The sequence below is a fragment of the Zeus faber genome (genome assembly GCF_960531495.2).
Source record: "Zeus faber genome assembly, chromosome: 22".
Classification (NCBI taxonomy): domain Eukaryota; kingdom Metazoa; phylum Chordata; class Actinopteri; order Zeiformes; family Zeidae; genus Zeus; species Zeus faber.
In genome coordinates this window covers 15,034,522-15,054,358 of record NC_137209.1, presented here as the reverse complement: position 1 = coordinate 15,054,358, position 19,837 = coordinate 15,034,522, and the positions used below count along the sequence as shown (strand labels likewise).

Here is a 19,837-nt window from a genome sequence, read left to right as displayed (position 1 = left end):
AGTAAAAGTACTTAGTTATATCCAGTATCCAATATCCCTGACATAACAGACTATACAGCGCATGAAGTACCTGCTGTACTTTATTTTTTTTAATATAAACATTTCATATACATGGAAGAATAAATAAAGTAATGACTGTGTTAGAAATGTAGTAAAGTAAAATGTATACATGTGTGCTTTTAATTGTAGTGGAGTCAAAGAAATTGAACATAGTTAACTTGCAAAAAAATGTACTTAAGTACAGTGAGAGTTTTTCTTTGTCCGTTTCCGCCGCCGTCCTTTTCATTGTCAGTGGATGTTTATTTTTCTGTGGCTACATTACCGACGTGCGTATTACACACAGGGAACTAACTGGCTGGAGGAAGGAAGCCTGTCACTCGCTGAGGTTAGCGCCAATAGCTTTAAAAGGGTTACAGTTAAGGGGACGGCCCAGCCTTTCGGGGAAATTCCCCCGAGTCGTCTGTCTTATCTACCCCGATGAAAACGAGAGGGTCAATACCAATTTCAAGTCTGCGCGTCCGGTACGTTGATAAGAGGGCTTCGTGCTGACTGCCTTGGCTCAATTGCCGTGTGCACCTGGCAACCCGAACCTAGCTTGAGACAGCAAATAATCAATGCTCCCGGTGGATGGATGAATGGTCGTGCGTGGGGGGAAAAATGAAGATCTTAACTTTACGTTTTTGCTTTCACTCATAAAGATGCAGGTTGTATTGCTTTTGAGATGCTGAAAGATGTATTTCCCTTAGTCCACAGAAGCTATGCTAGTTGATCCCCATTGCGGCCTTGCATTGAGCTAAAGGTAGTTAGCGTGCGTCCCGTCACTACCTCAGCGCGGGGACGAAATTGGTATTGACCTTCTCGTCTGAAGATAGCGTAAGATAGCAAGAGTATCCTTGAACCCTGAGAACACACAACATAAATAAGACCAAATGACACAGCAGTGGGAGAATTATTATTGCATTAAGAACAAAACATGTTCTTGTTAATGCCGGACAATAGTAAATCAAAGTATTTTCCCTTCCCCTGTGCTTTGCGTGGTGGACCTAGTTACCAGAGTACTATGGGTTCGGTCCGCCTGATGTGGCCAAATTCACGGCCCCATGATGTCACAGGAGGTTTTTCTCAATATAAGAAAACTATTCCATCAGTTTCTTAATGTTCGGAACAATTGCAAATTTACGATCGTTATACAGCTAGTTGGAGGTGGGGTTAGATTGTTCGGCGGATGTGCTCTATGCCTAATTCATAGCCGTCTGCCAGTGTGCATCGTATGGACATATAGCCAACCGCATCCATCACTGCATTAATATGCTTCCTTTGTCCCAGCGGTTTGTTCAGCAGTCGAGTTGGGAAGCAGCTGGATTTGGGTGGGGAAAATAAAGGAAGATAGCTTCCACCGTGGTGAGGTTTTGTTTGTCAAACTATTCAGGGAATTGCATTTCCTAGCCCTCGCTAGCCGCCTTTGGAAAACGTTGGAGTGTTAGGTTAGTAGCCGTTGAACAGAATATGAACCATGACCTCACGGGCCCGTGCCTCTGTGAAGTCAACTACCGTCTAGGAAATGTCAGGGCCTAAAAATAAAGCACCCAACCAATGTGCAGACAACCAATGTGCTGGACCTCCATTGGGTGACGGGGATTTCCCTCTGCTTCGCCCAAACATTTCTTCAGAAAAATTGTAGTCAAATCAGGGCAGCCATGGCCAAGATTCTAAAGAACTTCCAAACATCTCACGTCAATAAAAGGTCTTTCTATTTACCAACAATCGTTTTTTCGTATTCTGATATTTAAAACGCATAGAGAAATAAGACCCCCCCCCCCCAACCGGGGTAATGCCCCACAGCAAGTCCCTGGCAGCGACCTTGGTAAATATAGCTCCGCTGGACCAAACACCTGTCACCTGTCCTTCACAGCTCATACGTGGCAGCAGTCAGCAGGGGTGCGGAGCGATGCCAAGAAAACGGGAATCGGGTCCATAAAAATACGGACACGGGAGCACGGAATAAGTGTCTTAAAGTGTCATTAAAGTATTCAACAGCCAAACACTTTGACACGCTAATAAGATGTTCAACTAAATTTCCATCTCCTTTTAAGTAGATTTTGATAGGCTTACCGAGCCCGACCAGTCAAGACAAGTGTCGCTTGCACATTTTCAACCCCAAATTAATAAAATACACGGTACAACTCCGCGCTTCACATCGGCAGCTGTGAAGCGATGGCAGTTCAAATATCTCAGGAAGCTATGCGGCATTGGCTATCTGACCCGTCGTGACGGGGTGCTTTGAAGAGTTCCAACATGGCACGCGACGGTTCCAAGGAGCCACATTGGGGTCGTCAGGGGCTCGCATACGGGCCTGGTGTTCGGGGAGGTCGCGAGGCTGACGGGAGCATCCGTCGTCCGCCAGCGATCCCACAGGCGGGTCGAAACCCGACCGGTCATAGTGGTCGAGTGGGGTTAGGATACTTCCTCAGTTATTAAGGATGAGAGCCATTAGGAGCCTCCTAATGAGATTGGATGACCAAAAACTGGAGGAACTACCGGCCTGGCACAAACTGGCTCATGGCTGCTCGGCAACTACCTCCCTGGTCGCGCCACGCAAACCTGGCCGCACAGCCACAGACCTCCATGGCCTCCTGCTTCCAGTAGGTTACGGCCTCGGCTGTGCCCGCATGGTTACATAGGATTTAATTATCGATCCTAATTCTGGAATGAAGCTAGGAATTTGTTTGACGAAAAGCTAAAAATACAATTGCACACCAGGCCAAGACGTCACACCCATCTCTACAATGTTGACTGCACATACTATTAGTGAGATGATTGTAATGAAATAATTGCTGAAACACGGGGGGCAAATGTATCCAATATATTTGGTTAAAATTTGTTTTAAAGACATGATTATTAAATAGCACACAGTGACCCCATTGTGATCTTGACTGAAGATCATGCCAGAGTGCTCCTAAAATGTATTTTATTGACACCTTGTGGTGAGACACTGATTTGTGCGAAGCATTACGCAGCGATTTACACCATGTGCGCGTTAGGGTAATTATTTACATTTTCCATGGCTTTACTTTCAAATTGCTCCAGAAACTCTGTCTACAATTTCTTGAACTATTTGAGAGTCGTCATCTGCAATAAGGAGCTCATGGAACTGTAATACGTGGATCATGGGTCCGCATCTGAAGTGATTGTAATCCTGTGAACTAAACATAGGCTGAAACAATCAGACGCGCATCAGAAAATGAATAGTAAAGAACAGTAGGTGACTTTGAGGTTAGGGAACAAGTCATTGATTTTTATTTTCTGAAAAGGTGAGCTATGTACACAAAGGTGAAAAGCAAAAACATAAAACAAAATCTTCTATACACGGTAAACGCTGCCAGTTCTTCAAAGCGCACAGAGTCGGCACTAGAGAGTAAAGAAGCGCTTCCATGCTGTTTATTTGGGACTCCCCGACTCCGGGTTCTCAACTTGTAAGTATCCGGTCAGTACAGAGTGCAGAGCACCGATCCCATCCATTATTCCTGCTGTGCGGTAGAGACTGAGCTGGTTAGTCCGGGATCGTTGGAACAAATAAATCAAAATTTCTCCATTAGAGACAACAAACAAACAAACTGAAGAAGTCAGTCACTTTTCCTTGCGATCTGACACATTTGTTGGCTTTCGGCATCATCCTACTTCCTACACCGTCCTACTTTATCCTGGTGACAATCCAGAGTCTGAGATGAGATTCCAGACATCCCACGCGGTGGGGTGGACGTGAAGGGCCATGGGTCTCGACCTCGCAGTGCTTCTAAAGCGGCAGGTGAAGAGAGTAATGTGAGCACGCCCAGCGCCGCACCGGCTTGCTCACCCTGCCGATGACGGGCAGCTTGTGGGCGTAGGCCCGCGGCGCCACGGAGGGCGCTAAGGGGGTCGGCGAGGTGAAGACCGTCTGGAAGGGGCGGCGGCCCCGGCAGCGGCGGCCCATCTGGCGCCCGCCGATGAGGAAGGAGAAGGCGGGCGGGCCGCTCTGCGGCGGGGTGAAGCGCGCCTTGGGGAAGACGTCGCGGTGCGGACCCCCCGAGCGCTGGCCCGCCCGCGAGGATGAGGAGCGAGAGCGCTGGACGGAGGAGGAAGAGGAGGAGGAAGAACGGGCCAGAGACCTGAAGGTAGAAAAGTAAGAGATAATCTATCTGTATCCATTTATGGAGAAATATCTGTCTCTACATTTCTGCGTAGTTATTTTTCCACAGTAATTGTTATAAGGGATGTGCACAATTAGTCGAGTAGTCGATGAAACATTACCCTCACAAGTCGGCACCAGAAATACTAGTCTGTTAAACTTATCAAGCCCTTTTATTATTTTATTAATGTACACATTTAAATTACATTTGAGATAATTTGCACTGAAAGGTGGCGTGCAGGAGATCGTTTTGCCGGTGTCGACATTCCCTCGTTGGGCGCATTTCCCGGAGCCGCCGGCTTTAGTGCCCCTCCACCCCGACCTCACCGCTTCCGGGTGAGGTAGAGCTTGAGCACGTGCGATATAACAGAAATGGTGAGCGATGCCTGGGCAGCGGCATATATTATACGATTTGGTTATTTAAGAATGTGATTATCTTCAAATGGATTTTATTATATACACAATGTTTTTTTTAAATATACGCAATATATTAAACTTCCGTTTAAACTTCCATTGAACCGTCAGGGAAATTAGTCATTAGGAACATCCCTAATTGTTATGTGATCAGATATTTTGTGCGATTCCTGGTCTGACTGTTTTTACACAATTCACACAAACAATAATTCATAAAATTGTTACAGCATTTGAGAATAACTGAACCAAATTAACAGTATTTTGCTGTACCAGCTACAAAAAAATGTAACCCCCCAAAAAATACACCGTGTTCCAAATTATTATGCAAATTGGATCATGTGTCATAGACAATTTTTTGTTTTACAATTAAACTCATGGATGGTATTGTGTCTCAGGGCTCTTTGGATCACTGAAATCAATCTCAGACACCTGTGATAATTAGTTTACCAGGTGAACCCAATTAAAGGAAAACTACTTAAGAAGGACGTTCCACATTATTAAGCAGGTCACAGGTTTCAAGCAACATGGGAAAGAAAAAGGATCTCTCTGCTGCCGAAAAGTGTCAAATAGTGCAATGAAAACTTAAGGGTGATCATCGTACTGTGAAGGGATGTGTGGCTGACTCAGAGCACAGAGGGGTTGGTGCAGATAAAGGCATAATGAGGAAGGTTTCTGCCAGACAAATTCATGGGATGAAGAGAGCAGCTTCTAAAATGCCGTTACAAAGCAGCAAACAGGTATTTGAAGCTGCTGGTGTCTCTGGAGTCCCGCGAACCTCAAGGTGTAGGATCCTCCAGAGGCTGCAGTTGTGCATAAACCTACTATTGGGCCGCCCCTAAGCAATGCTCACAAGCAGAAACGGTTGCAGGGGGCCCAGAAATACATGAAGACTCATTTTCAAACAGTCTTGTTTACTGATGAGTGCCGTGCAACTCTGGATGGTGCAGATGGATGGAGGAGTGGATGGTTGGTGGATGGCCACCATGTCCCAGCAAGGCTGCCACGTCAGCAAGGAGGTGGCGGAGTCGTGTTTTGGGCCGGAATCATGGAGAGAGAGCTGGGAGGCCCCTTGAGGGTCCCTGAAGGTGTGAAAATGACCTCAGCAAAGTATATAGAGTTTGTGACTGACCACTTTCTTCCATGGTACAAAAAGAAGAGCCGTGCCTTCTGTAGCAAAATCATCCTCATGCATGACAATGCACCATCTCATGCTGCAAAGAATACCTCTGTGTCATTGGCTGCTATGGGCATAAAAGGAGAGAAACTCAAGGTGTGGCCCCATCCTCCCCTGACCTCAACCCTATTGAGAACCTTTGAAGCATCCTCAAGCAAAAGATCTATGAGGGTGGGAGGCAGTTGGCATCAAAACAGCAGCTCTGGGAGGCTGTTCTGAAGTCCTGCGAAGAAGTTCAAGCAGAAACTCTCCAACAACTCACAAGTTCAATGGATGCAAGAATTGCGAAGGTGATATCAACGAAGGCTCCTATGTTAACATGTAACTTGGCTTGTTAAGAAGTTTTTGATTGAAATAGCTTTTGATTTCAGTTAATGACCTAATGCTGTAAATTCAACAAATAACCATTTTCAGTTCTTTACAACCTATAAAATGTTTTGAAACTCTGTTGCATTTTGAGGTTTTTTTTGAAATAGATACTATCATTGGGAGGTTTGTTCAATAACATTCAAATTATAACCTAACAGTTGATGACTTAAATTATACTGACTGTCATTTGCATTGACTATTTAGTAAAATCAGCGAAAAATATTATTTGCATAATAATTTGGAACGCGGTGTAATGAAGGGACTGACTGGTCGTACAGACACCTGGTCGTATAGAACAGCCTTTCTCAACCGGGGGGCCCGACCCCGAGTAAAAGGTTCTAAGTAGCTCATGATCCAACAGTTAAGGTATTGATACCATTCAGCAGCAATTACCTGTATGAAGCTCTGAAAACAAAATATAGAGCCAGGTTGACGCTTGAGGATGACCCCTTGTCAAAGATTCCCCCAAGTATTGACCGTATTATAAGCCAGTGTTCACACTGCTGCTGCTGGCTCATTACCAATTTTAGTTTTTGCAATTTGTAATTTTCTTATTTTTTGAGAAATGGCAAGTTAAATAACGATATTTTGAAAGCAAACACCTCTGTATCATTGTTGATAAAAGACAGAAGGGTAAAAGTTTTAAGTTATATTGGACAGGGGTGGCTCTTGGCAGCAAAACGGTTGAGAACCAATGGTATAGAATATGTTATTAGACAAAAAGTAAAACACCCTAATAGTTAATGAGACTGACTGCATGACTGTACGACGGCGGCATCAGACCATAATCGCCACGGTAATGGGCTGGTCTTTACCTGCCGAGCACCGGGGCAGCCAGGCTGGGCGGTGCCGGCTCCGTGCGGGGGCTGCCGTCCTGCCGGGGGCTGATGTTGAGGTTGGCGGTCAACTGGGGCATCTTGCGGGCCGTGTCCGGGTTGGCGCCCGCGCCCAGGGTCTCCTTCCTGGCATCGCCAGGCTGTGGCGGCGGACAGGGCGGGCAGTCCCCGACGCCCGGGCCCGTGCTAAACCGCACCGCCAGACTGTCGCCGAAGAAAGAGTAGAGCTCGCCGTACATGGCAGGCAGGGGGACGGGGCTCCACTCCTCCCAGGGGCAGCCGGCACCCCCCGCCTGCAGGTGGCTGGCTATACCCAGGGACGCCTCCGACAGCGGCTCCGAGGGCGGGCTGAGCCCAGGGGAGCTCACCCTGTGGCCCGCGCCATTGGCCCCAAAGCCCTGCTGGCCGATGGCCCTTCCCTCCGCTGACGGCGACAGAGACAGAGCCTTCATCTTCAGCAGCCGCTCCACTGCCACCTGCAGGAGGGAGGGAGAAAATCGCTTTGAATTTGGGAGGTTAATAGTTAACCATTAATAATAAGGATTCTGACATTCATCCTATGGTTAAACGGGTTATTTAGACTATTAGCCCTGTGCTGGGAAATATTTGAGCTGACAACGATTGAACTAAATGATCACAAAATCGATTCATTCCACAAATTATCAAGAATAAATGGCAAATGGTGGCAGCGATAGCACAGGGAAGACTTTTGAAAGCACCACACATTTAGAATACTTTGAGGACCCATCCCGGTAGTGCACATATTACAGGATTGAGCCCGAGACTTAAGGTTTTAGAATCCTATCAAACCAACCTGTTATCAGACCAACATCCCTTTTTTCTTATGAATTATTAACCATTGCTGCCTGAACAAAAACAATAATACAAATCGTAGCCTACAAATTTGCCTACTGACAAATCCAGAGTGAACTTTACACACCTAAATGTACGGTTCAAAGTTAGTTGAATTTGCTAGGATTATTAACTGAAACTGTTATGAGTTTATCACACCATACTTAAGCCCCTACTAGTAATATTAAATGTAATTAAGTGTTATCTCTTGTTAACTGTTAATAAGTATGTAGTTAACTGCTTATAAATGCATAATAAAGGTAGTAATCTTAATCTTGTAATGCTATTATAAACAATTACAAGACACTCATAAGGCTTTTATTGACGTCCTTAAGCAGTCTATAAACTGTTAATGATTTTGTATAAGTGCTTATAAATCTCTTGTGATCTAACGATAAATTGTTCATGATGCTATTATTGACACTTGTAGTTTTATTAACACAATGTTAATAAGCATCTTATAAGGATTTATAAGGGCCTTATTGGCAAAAATCTTTTAACTAATGCTTATTACAAGGACCTTAATATAAAGCCTCACCAAACAGGCTAACCAACATTATTCAACCGCCTAAAACAAGCAAAGCAACGTTAATCTATGATCCTAAAAAAGATACCACAGCTACCACGCAGCAGTGACTTATATTTAAATCTGAAGGACAATGTAACTTACTGTACATTATTCAACCAACCTGCAGGTGCTACCATGTGACGAGACTTGGGGGGGGCGTTCACAGCGTTTCCACAACATAACCGAGAGCAGCCTATTCAAAATACTGGTCCATGAACTACCATTTGAACGTTAATATGATCCTGAACATAACCAAGCCCTTTCAGATGGTAATGTTATCCGTTTTGGGGAGCTCTGATATAAAGAGCCTAGTAGTTCATCTTCAGCTAAAGGAGAATGTTGAACTAATTTTCCAGGACAACACAAGATTTTCCAGGACATTTCATTTTTTCCCCCGCTCATTTTCCACGTGTTTTCCAGGTTTTCCAGGTCTTCCAGGATACGTGGGAACGCTGCTACAAACTACCCCCACGAAATTCTAAAAACACTCTTAGTACCCAGAGCAGTACTCACTAGGATGGCTCCGTAGACCTTGTGTCCATCTGCTTTGACCTGCGCATTGGACACGGAGTAGTCGTCCAGCACGGCCTGGAGGTTTGCCCAGTAGGCTGGCAGGTGAGGATACAGAACCCATTCCACCGCCTGGATGTGCAGAACAGAAACAGAATTAAATGCATACAGCCATGCCAACATATATACAGTGCGGTAAAAAAAATAAAAATAAAAGACAGAAAAATGTTTTGCATTGTTTCGCATTTGAAAACGTATTTACGTCTAGTAAATAACAAATACCAGCACAATCAAAAAAGGTAATCGTGATACTTTAGGCAGATCTCAGGAATGGACGAGAGCTGCTCAGCGTACATAAAATTTCCAAAAAATTAATGAATAAAATAAATAATGTAACAAAAATAAATACCTTAAAGGTACTTCTTTGAGGTAAAGTCTCTAATACGGGCAAACAGTGATATCTAGGCAAAAGAGCCCCTCCTGGCATAGGCTTTGTACATTTTTTGTTGGGGACGGATGTCTTGATGTTTTTCTTCAAATATCTAGATATCAACAAGGCACTTGTCAGAAATGTTAATAATGATCTTTCTGGCCGCCATGACAAATTTCAAGTGGATTTATAACTGTCACAATTTTTCAGCAAATTAAATGTTTTTGCCAAATATTTTTAATTGATTGCCTTATAATTTAGTCACTCTTTAACCAATCCCTTTGCCTATCTCACTATATTCATGCATATGCCGTGGATCTGCCCTGCAAAATTTGTGTCATTCGGACTTTCACTTTGCGGGGACAAGCGTGGCGGCAGCAATGAGCCTTTAACTCAGAATGCATGTTAAAGCGCCCCTTACAGGCCAACCAGTGCCACTCAGTGCCATTGTTTGTGGCCATGTTACTTGTGGCCTGGACTATGCATATGGCAAAATGGACAAAAAGTTACTAATGTATGTATGAGTTATTGGACAAAATACATGAGTAAAACTAATAATAATAATAATAACTATAATAATAATAATAATAATAATAATAATAATAATAATAAATATAGCTGCAGGTAGAAATACACAGGGTCCAGTTTAGTCTTGTTAGGTAAGTATTACAGTTTTCCGGGTTCTCTGAAACGCAGCACGATGAGACACTGGCTGAGAAAGACAGTCTCTAGAGACAGTTTGGGCTACTGTAACAGAAACAACATATTGGTGGTGGTGCAACATGGCGGCCTCCATGAAGCGTACCCGCTCCCTGTTGATAAAAGGCTCATTCTAGGGTAACAGAAGCACAACGATTCTTATTTCTATGGGATTATACACAAATTAAAACATACTGATGAATATTATATTCCATTCCTATCAAATTCTACACACTACACCTTTAAACAAACAAACAAACAAACAAACAAACAAACAAACAAATAAGTAAATAAATAAATACCCTCCATCCTAGAGCATGAAGCCCCACGACGGCTCCATAGTGGGAGCAGAGTGGGCGCACCGGGTCAGACAGAACCTTCTGGAGGGACAGCAGAATCTGGTGGTACAGGCCACTCACCAGGTCCCCGTGCGTCCTGGCGACAAATGGATTCGAAATTGTAGATTTAATGGAGCACGCTGAATGGACAACTGGTCACGGACACAGCATTGTGCGATTTCAGGTAGTCCGAGTTACGTCATATCACCCAGATTAAACCAGCTGGATAGATTGGACTTACGTACCAGAAGATGTGGCTGAGCAGGAGGGCGGCATAGTCCCTGAGGGTCCAGTGGTCGTTGAGGGGGTTGATGGAGGCGGCCAGTGGCTCCAGGATGCAGTACATGACGCTGGACACCAGGCTGCGCACGTAGGAGCCCAGATAGAGGTAGGGGTTCTGCACCAGGCTCTTCACCATGTGCAGGAGCCGGTTGAGCTGCTCCAGGTCATGGCTCACCGACTTCACCTGGGGGAGGTAAGATGGGTTAATGCGGCGTTCTTCACTCGTGGGCCGGGAATAAATATTTCAAAAATTCCACTTGAAAAATAAATAACGGAAATTTGGCTTTTGTGTTGCAAGACCTAAATTGCAACGCTCTAATAATTCACTTAATTCATCAGTTTCAGGCAGAATAGCAGCTCTGTGTTCAGCAGAAGTTCGGAACAAGTTTCACTCTGAAAGTGAGGACTATTCTTAGTGATGAAAGGTTGGAGCATTTTGAGATTCAGTTCTTGATGAGTCATTCAGGAAAAAACGCCGTTTGACTCTTGGTTTGGTTCAGTTGGTGTAAGGCGGGGTGAGCGAGGGAGGACTTCCGGTGCACGAAATTCAAAAGAGCAGGATTGGCTCTGAGTTGAGAATGGAATTCTTACAAGTATTTATTTATGTCAAAACGATTTATTTTGGTGATATAAAAAGAGTAAATCAGTAACATTCATTATGAATTGTGCCAACCGCCTTTGGCCTTTTTTTGCCTTTTAATTTAGTCAGTAATTATTTTCAGTTTGTGAATCGGAGGTTCCCTCGCTCGCCCACTCTTTTGTCAGAGCGGCGCCCGACTCGTGAGTCATTTAAAAGATTTGTTCGCTTCGTTTGCAAGTCCTACATCACTATCAGAAGGCCATAATACCGGTAATAAGCGCGGTTTTACACGTTTGACGTTTTTAGTGGTCATCAGGATGCCGGTGTGCCATGGGATTCTTTCATTGTAAAAAAAATAAAATAAATGCCCTGGCAGAAAAAAAAAGGTTGGGAAACACTGGAGTGTCCTGAACCAATGGGGTTGTGAGAATTTGTTGTTTCCTTTTTTTTTTCCCCTCTATCTATCTCTGTCCACTCAGAAAACAAAAGCTTCAAGCGTACACAACAACCAAAGCCCTTCAGATCAGAGAACGCGGCCTCATAACGCAGACGTGTGATGTTCAGGGGAGGTGGAGTTGCTCCGCTTAACAGTTTAAACAGGCTCATCTCACCCAGACGAGTAGCTACAATATACAGGTTAAACCTGTTGTGGAGTCAACAACCTGTTAACACTGTTCTCAGAGCCATTCTCACTGACTGAATCAAGCGATGTTTTTTTTTTGTTGTTGTTTTTTTTCGTGAAGCCCAGCAGAACACTTGAGGGGTAAAGAGGAGGGAGTCGTGATATGAAGGAAAATGGTGGATGAAGCTCAAAAGAGGCCAACTCACCCCACTGATGACGTACACAAAGTAGGGCAGGAGGGCCGCGATCTTTGAGTTGGACTGGAGGTCGAGCAAAGCCACCTGACACACAGAACATCACTCATTTACACCTCGCAGCAGGGTTCATTCTGGCATTACAACATTTTTTTTTTTCCAAGGAATTTCAAGCACATTTTTTAAGCAGTATTCTTTTCATTTTCAAGGACTTCAAGAAGGAAGAATATTATCGATTTCATCTTTATTCATTAAAATGTTATCATTGTCTAACACACATGATCATGCTTCGATTCAGAGAGAGAGAGAGAGCTCAAGTCTGCACTGGTGAACCTAGTTGAAAAAGGGATTCTGGAAAATGTTTATTATTTTACGATTTGATTAACAAAATCAGGGGGACTATCACAGGTTTTCAACGACCGCGTTTTTCCAATTTCAATGTTGGGTTAAGACTTTTCAAGCACTTCAGCAAAGACAAAAAAAAAAAGCCTATTTTGAAGATGTTTCAGCACTTCAATTTCTGAGGACGAAATCCAACGCCGCTGTTCACTCGTGTTTTTCGGCGATGCCGTCCGTACCTTCATGAGGTGCGGGTCCTCTCCGAGAATGGCCCGCGTGATCTGCTGGTAGTATTTCAGCAGGTCGTCCGAGAGGTACTGCACTGCGCTGGGAACTGTGAGGGGAGAAAAATACAATCATGACATAAAAGGAAGCGATGCCCAAACAGAAATGACTAAAGAGTGTTTATAGCCATTTCTGTTATGGCATTTCTTCCTGTTGAGTGTTTATAGCAATCTAGCGACTGGGGGTGCACAAGCCAGTGTTTCATCAGTGCCAGTCCCAAGCCCGGGTGAATAGAGAGGGTTGCGTCAGGAAGGGCATCCGGCGTAAAAACCATGCCAAATCAAACATGCCGACAACAAATCTGATTTCCATACCGGATCGGTCGAGGCCCGGGTTAACAACGACCGCCACTGGTGCCGTTAGCCAACAGGGTGCCAGCGGAAATTGTGCTACTGTCGGCCGAAGAGGAACAAAAGGGGGGAAGGCGTGTCCGGAGACCGCAGGAGAGGAAGAAGGGTAGGAGAGTAGAGTTGAGAGTAGGAAATTTGAATGTTGGCACTATGAAGGGTAAAGAGTGAGAGCTGGCTGACATGATGGAGAGAAGGAAGGTAGATGTACTATGTGTACAAGAGACCAGGTGGAAGGGGAGTAAGGCCAGGAGTATCGGAGCCGGGCAAAAACTATTCTACCACGGAGTGTTTGGCAGGGGAAATGGGGTAGGGATAGTCTTGAGGGAAGAAAGAGTGTTTTTGAGGTGACCAGAGTGTCGAACAGAGTGATGAGCATGAAGCTGGAAATTGATGGAGTTATAACGAATGTGGTCAGTGCATATGCTCCCCAAGTTGGGTGTGAGATGGAAGACAAAGAGGAATTCTTTAGTGAGTTAGATGTAGTAATGGAGAGCGTCCCCAAGGGAGAGAGAGTGGTCGTTGGAGCAGATCTCAGTGGGCATGTTGGCGAAGGGATCAGAGACATAGGTGACGAGTAGGTGATGGGTAGGTAGGGTGTCAAGGAGAGGAATGTGGTGGTGGATTTCGCCAAAAGGATGGGATTGGCTGTTGTGAATACGTATTTGAAGAAGAGGGAGGAACACAGGGTGACATACAAGAGTGGCGGAAGGTGCACACAGGTGGACTACATCTTATGCAGGAGGTGCAATCTGAAAGATATTAGTGAGTGTGTTGCTTGGCAGCAGCGGATGGCGGTCTGTAGGATGACTCCGGAGACCAAGAAGAGGAAGAGAGCGAAAGAAGAGCCAAAGATAAAATGGTGGAAGTTGAAAAAGGAGGAGTGTTGCATGCGTTTTAGAGGAGAAGAGGTAAGGCAGGCAATAGGTGGGAATGAATGGTTACCAGATGACTGGGAAACAACTGCAGAAGTGGTGAGGGAGACGGCCAGGAAGGTACTCGGTGTATCATTCGGGAAGAGGAAAGAAGACGAGGACTCTGGGTGGTGGAATGAGGAAGTACAGGGGAGCATAGAGCAGAAGAGGTTGGCGAAGAAGAAATGGGATAGTCAGAGAGATGAAGAAAGTAGACAGGAGTACAAGCTGACGCGGCGCAAGGCGAAGAGAGAAGTGGCAAAGGAAAAGGCATACGATGAGTTGTGAGAGGTTGGACAGTAAGGAAGGAGAAAAGGACTTGTACCGATTGGCAAGACAAAGGAACCAAGCTGGGAAGGATGTACAGCAGGTTAGGGTGATGAAGGATAATGATGGGAATGTGTTGACTAGTGAGGAGAGTGTGTTGAGAAGGTGGAAGGAGTACATTGAGGAGCTGATGAATGAAGAAAATGAGAGGGAGAGAAGAGTGGATGATGAGGGGATTGTGGATCAAGAAGTGCAGCAAATTAGCAAGGACGAGGTGAGAACGGCATTCAAGAAGATGAAGAGTGGAAAGGCAGTTGGCCCAGGTGACATACCTGGGGAAGCATGGAAATGTTTAGCTGAGATGACAATGGGGTTACTAACGAGACTGTTTAACACCATCCTGGAAATGGAGAGGATGCTGGAGGGGTGGAGAAGAAGTGTACTGGTACCCATCTTCAAGAATAAGAGGGACCCAAGAGCTGTAGCAACTACAGGGGAATAAAGTTGATCAGCCACAGCATGAAGCTATGGGAAAGGGGAGTGGAGGCTAGGTTAAGAGGAGAGGTGGGGATCAGCGAGCAGCAGTATGGTTTCATGCCAGGAAAGAGTACTACAGGTGACATGTTTGCTTTGAGAATGCTGATAGAAAAGTACAGGGAAGGCCAGAGGGAGTTGCACTGCGTCTTTGTGGATTTAGAGAAAGCATATGATAGGGTGCCGAGAGAGGAAGTGTGGTATTGCATGAGGAGGTCGGGGGTGGCAGAGAAGTACATAAGAGTGGTACAGGGTATGTATGAGGGCAGTCGGACAGTAGTAAGGTGTGCAGCAGGCGTGACCAAGGCGTTCAAAGTGGAGGTGGGATTGCGTCAAGGATCAGCTCTGAGCCCTTTCTTGTTTGCAGTGGTGATGGACAGGTTAACAGATGAGATCAGGCAGGAGTCTCCGTGGACTACGACGTTCGCGGATGACATTGTGATCTGTAGCCAGAGCAGGGAGCCGGTTTAGGAGAGCCTGGAGGAGTGGAGGCAGGCATGCATTAGAGAGAAGAGGAATGAGAGTCAGCAGGAGTGAGAGAGAATACATGTGCCTGAATGGGAGGGAGGGCGGCGAAATGCTGAGAATGAAAGGAGTGGAGGTGGAGTAGGCGGGTGAGTTCAAGTACTTGGGGTCGACCATCCAAAGCAGCGGAGAGTGCGGGGGAGAGGTGAAGAAGAGAGTACAGGCAGGGTGGAGTGGGTGGAGAAGAGTGTCCGGAGTGATCTGTGACAGAAGGGTTCCAGCAAGAGTGAAGGGGAAGGTGTACAGGACGGTAGTGAGACCAGCCATGTTGTACGGTTTAGAGGCGGTGGCTCTGACAAAAAGACAGGCGGCTGAACTGGAGGTGGCAGAGCTGAGGATTGAGAATTTCATTGGGAGCGACAAGGATGGACAGGATTAAGGAGGAGTACATTAGAGGGACGGCTCAGGTTGGACAGTTTTGGAAGCGAGAGGCCAGATCGAGACGGTTTGGACACGTGTGCAGGAGAGATGAGAGATACATTGGGAGGAGGAGGCTGAGGAAGGCTGAAGAGAAGCTTTATGGATGTGGGGAGGGAGGACATGCAGGCGGTTGGTGTAAGGGAGGAAGATGCACATAACAGAAGGTGTTGGGAGGCAGATGATCCGCTGTGGCGACCCCTAACGGGAGCAGCCCAAAGAAATGGAAGCAGAGCGTTTATAGGCAGGATTGAATATTGTGATATTTTGCCCTGCCTGTTCCTTGGGGCTCCAGGTTGCCTTTTCCATCCAGGTAGAACACATTTACTGACGGGAGAAAACAGCAACAGTCAATAACAATGGAAACATACCCATTCATAAAAGTTTGATTCCTGGTAAATAAAAGACAGGTGGTGCGGGCCTCACCTCGCACCATGGTCTCGGCGCAGCCTTTAGGAATGTTGGTGGCGAGGGCCAGCTCCACCAGGTTGACGTCCCGGTCCTCGACGAAGAAAGGCTCCCCTTCCTTGATCGAGCGGAAAGGCAGGGCGTCCTGGGCGCCGTATCCAAACACGGCCTGGCAGAAGGAAAGGAAACGAGGCGGGGAAGTGAAGCCGGGCGCTCGAACATCACACACACGCGCGTGCGGCATCGCCGTCCTCCGTGCTCACCTCCACGTTGCTCCAGCGCAGAGCTCTGTTGAAGTCCTCCACGGTCAGCTTCCTCCTCTTGGCGTGTCTCATGAACTGAGAGCTGCTCTGCGCGTGTTCAAAAAAAAACAACCCAAAACGCAACGTTGAATGGATAAACTCATTCCACATCCTTAAAAAGCATTGGATCTGGGTGAATCAGTGAGTAGTAGGACGGGGCGACATCTATATCCTGGTATGAGACTAGATATCGTCTGGGATTAAGATGACGGTAACGTTATCTTCAAGGCTGTAATATTGCGTAGTAATGCATTTTCTCCTGGTTGTCATACAGTTCTAATCAATGCTCGTGATTGGTTATCAATTATTTGTGTGTGAATATCTTCTGAAAACGATGTCTACATCGCCACTGGTCCCTCGGACCGGCTCGTACTTGGGTTGCCTCCCTGAGCCGATAGCACACGTCCTCGGCGAGAAGAGCGGCCACCTCGTCGCCGAGCTCCACACCTGCGCTCTCGGCCAGCAGCTTGACAGACTCCCGGGGAACCTCGGCGAAGCGCCGCTCCTCCCTGTCCGCCATGCTCACGGCGGCTGTCCCGGTCGGCGGCACGAGAAAGAACCAGAGGGAAAGAACGAAGGGAAACGTATTATTCCATGACGGAGACGGCGCGGTCAAACCCGGGCTCCGTCTATTTACTGGAACGGACCGAGAGAAAGACGGTTCCGGGTCCCAAACACTGGTTTGGTCCCGCGCCGAAGACCGAGCGCGTAGCCTCCCGAGACGACGGCAGGAAGCCTCTTACCCGCGTCACGAAGGATCCGCGTTTTAACGTCTTCCCATCCGCACGCAGAGCTCCTGGACGTCTGCAGACGAATACGGAGCAACGATTGGAGGAGACCCCTCTTTCCGGTCGTGCGGGGGGGTGGTGCTGCCGCCTGCCGGGCGACGGCGTGTTACCGGCTCCCGGCGCCGAACAGCGTCATAGAACACGAGGGATCGGAGACAAGTCTACGGCCCCCGCCCACTCACATCCGCCCCGTTTAGTCAAAGCCCTCTAACCGGACACTTAGCGAGGCGCTCATGTGTGACCTCCAGGAGCTCAAGTGCTCAGCCGTCAGACCTTGACGTCATAGTTTGTCCTGCACATTAAACTTTAACCCCTGGACAGGGTCGCTTGGTGTCCTAGTCCGTCCGCCCCCCCCCCCCCCCCCCCCCCCACACACACACAGGGTCACAACTACAAGTCAGTCCCTGAACGTCCACAAGGAATGACACGTTATCCTATGATATTGGAACCACAACACATTAACATGTGGATTAAAATGTGTTTATTAATGATGGCAAGAGCAGACATTAGAATATATCAATCCATAAATACCATCAAGTATTTACAACAATTAAAAAGTTAAATTTCAAAAAAAAAAAAAAACAACTGGGGGGGGGGGGGGGTCAGGCTCTAACGTTAAGATGGGGTTAGTAGAAGCCTTGGACAGCGTTCGGACGCACAGGGCGCCACCGCGACCTGTTAAAACACAAGTCAACCTTACTTCATTAAAACAAAAACAACAACTTTAAAAAAAAATAAGTAAAACTCAAAAGGAAAACAAAACGCATCTAAAAATAATTCGTGCAGCTTGCGCTGGGTTTCAAAGTGCCCGGTTGTCCCAGGTGCTGCGCGCCAGGCCGCCCTCCAGCTGCTGCAGGTGCAGCGCCAGCGGCAGCAGCAGGTCGCTCAGGTGCTGGCTGGAGAAGGCGAACGCGTCGTGGGCCGCGGCGTCCGCGGGCGGGGAGGCCGGCGAGGACGGGCTGGACGACGACGACGGAGAGGAGAGGGCGTCGGAGCCCCGCGACCGCACCCGGTCGGCGGCCGCGCCGGGTTGCTCCGCGCCCCGGGCCTCGGCGGGCAGCGCGTGCTGGAAGCGGCAGCGCGTGCCGTAGAGGCAGAAGCCGAAGGCGCTGAACGTGCGGCAGAGCGCGCCGCGCGGCCGCCACGCCGCGCCGCGCGGCCGGGGCTCCCGCGCCGCGGCGCCGGGGGCCGCGCCGCCCTCCACGTGCAGGAAGTTGCAGCGCGTGCCGAACGGGCAGACGCCGTAGGAGCTGAACGTGCGGCACGGCACGTTCCCGCGGCGCCGGCCGCCGGCGGGCCGCAGCTCCGCGGCGCCGTGGACGAAGAGGCAGCGAGCGCCGTAGTGGCAGCGGCCCGCGGCGTGGAAGCTGCGGCACAGCTCCGTCTTGTACTTGGGGTGGCGGAAGGGCACGTGCAGCTCCCGGAGCCCGTGCGCGAACTGGCAGCGCGCGGCGTACGCGCACAGCCCGGTGGCGGCGTAGCTCGTGCACAGCTCCGTCTTGTAGCGCGAGGAGCAGACCCAGGGCGCGAGGGGGGAGGCGGCGGAGGAGGGCGGAGGCTCCACGACGGGCAGCAGCGCCTCGGCCAGGGACAGGGCGCTGCCGCGGCCGTCCGACGGCTCGCCGGACAGCAGGTTGTCCACCAGCTCCTCGTCCTGGTACGGCGGGAGGAACAGCTCGTCGTCGCTCGTCTGCGCAGAGGGGAGACACGTAACCGGCGGAACCGTTAAGACGTCGTCGGGACGGGAAACGCGCGGCGCTTTCGCTTGCATTTTGAGCAGCTCCACGCGATGAGCGCTCCCGATCAGCGTCCGGTGCGCCGCCGCCGAATAAGAGCCACTGGTCGCTTCAACGTCAACGTCAAAACCTCAGGACTCAACTCACCTCGAACATCGCGTCGACGGGATGCACCGACCGACGCCTTCTTCACAAGTCGGTGGAAGCGCCGAGCGACACCGGAGCTGCGCCCGCCTCCGTGGATTAGACGCGTTCGGCTTTCGACTTGGACCCCGACGACCTGCCTCGGTTACCGGATCACGAGCGGACGTCCGTCGGGCCGGCGACTCTTTTAAAGCGTCCCGTTCCCGCGCTGCTTTTAAAACCAGAATCAGCTGGGCTCGTGTGTGACGTCAGAGGCGCGCGACCACCGGCCAATCACGTCAGAGTGTATCGCCGACGTCCGCCGGCGGCCGCGGCGCCGCCGTCGAAAGTGCACCAAAAATATCGATGTACACAAATGTACACAATTTAAAACTATACATATATTTTTGTTTATTGATGTATTTGTAATATATCTATACGTATATACACATCCTTCTGCACTACGCGACATAATTGTAACGTCATACGACTGTTTTGTTTGTCGAGTCTCGCGAGACTATTCAAACCCCGCGGCCTAACGCAATCAAATTAGCGCCTGAGCGGTCGCAGCAGCAGCGCCGCCGCCGCCGCCGCCCTGAGCCTCGGGAATACTCTGCGAAAAATGTTGAATGGACCCGCGGCGGCCGACACCTCCGTCCTGAGCCGTGTTTGAGCAGCCTCGCTAATTAAATGCCGTCTGACAAAAGGAGTAAAACCCAAACACAGGACGGCCGTACGCGGCGCTTGGCGTCGCTGATTGCCGCGGCCTGTAGGTAAACACCAAGAGTCGGGCTTCGCGGAGCTCAATAATACACATAT

The 19,837-nt window shown here is 48.3% G+C and overlaps 2 protein-coding genes across 3 annotated transcripts; both read right to left on the bottom strand.

Annotated features, from left to right (window-relative positions):
* Positions 1–3,281: 3,281 nt before the first annotated feature.
* On the bottom strand, positions 3,282–17,178 carry taf6l (TAF6-like RNA polymerase II, p300/CBP-associated factor (PCAF)-associated factor). 2 transcript variants are annotated; one of them, XM_080022959.1, is made up of 12 exons: positions 17,115–17,178; positions 16,745–16,902; positions 16,333–16,419; positions 16,088–16,238; positions 15,938–15,988; positions 12,612–12,706; positions 12,046–12,120; positions 10,601–10,821; positions 10,320–10,452; positions 8,892–9,020; positions 6,938–7,434; positions 3,282–4,145 (listed from the first exon to the last, which is right to left on the bottom strand). In XM_080022959.1, exons 2-12 carry the CDS (start codon positions 16,889–16,891, stop codon positions 3,794–3,796), a joined length of 1,938 nt encoding a protein of 645 aa, XP_079879085.1. In that variant the 5' UTR covers positions 16,892–16,902; positions 17,115–17,178; the 3' UTR covers positions 3,282–3,793. The 2 variants fall into 2 exon arrangements, with proteins under 2 accessions (XP_079879085.1, XP_079879086.1); XM_080022960.1 differs by having other exon boundaries at positions 16,819–16,902; positions 17,115–17,135.
* Positions 17,179–17,958: 780 nt separating this feature from the next.
* On the bottom strand, positions 17,959–19,051 carry cth1 (cysteine three histidine 1; the record flags this gene model as incomplete). The annotated part of the gene is made up of 2 exons (XM_080023543.1): positions 17,959–18,849; positions 19,043–19,051. 2 exons carry the CDS (start codon positions 19,049–19,051, stop codon positions 17,959–17,961), a joined length of 900 nt encoding a protein of 299 aa, XP_079879669.1.
* Between the last annotated feature and the right edge of the window lie 786 nt (positions 19,052–19,837).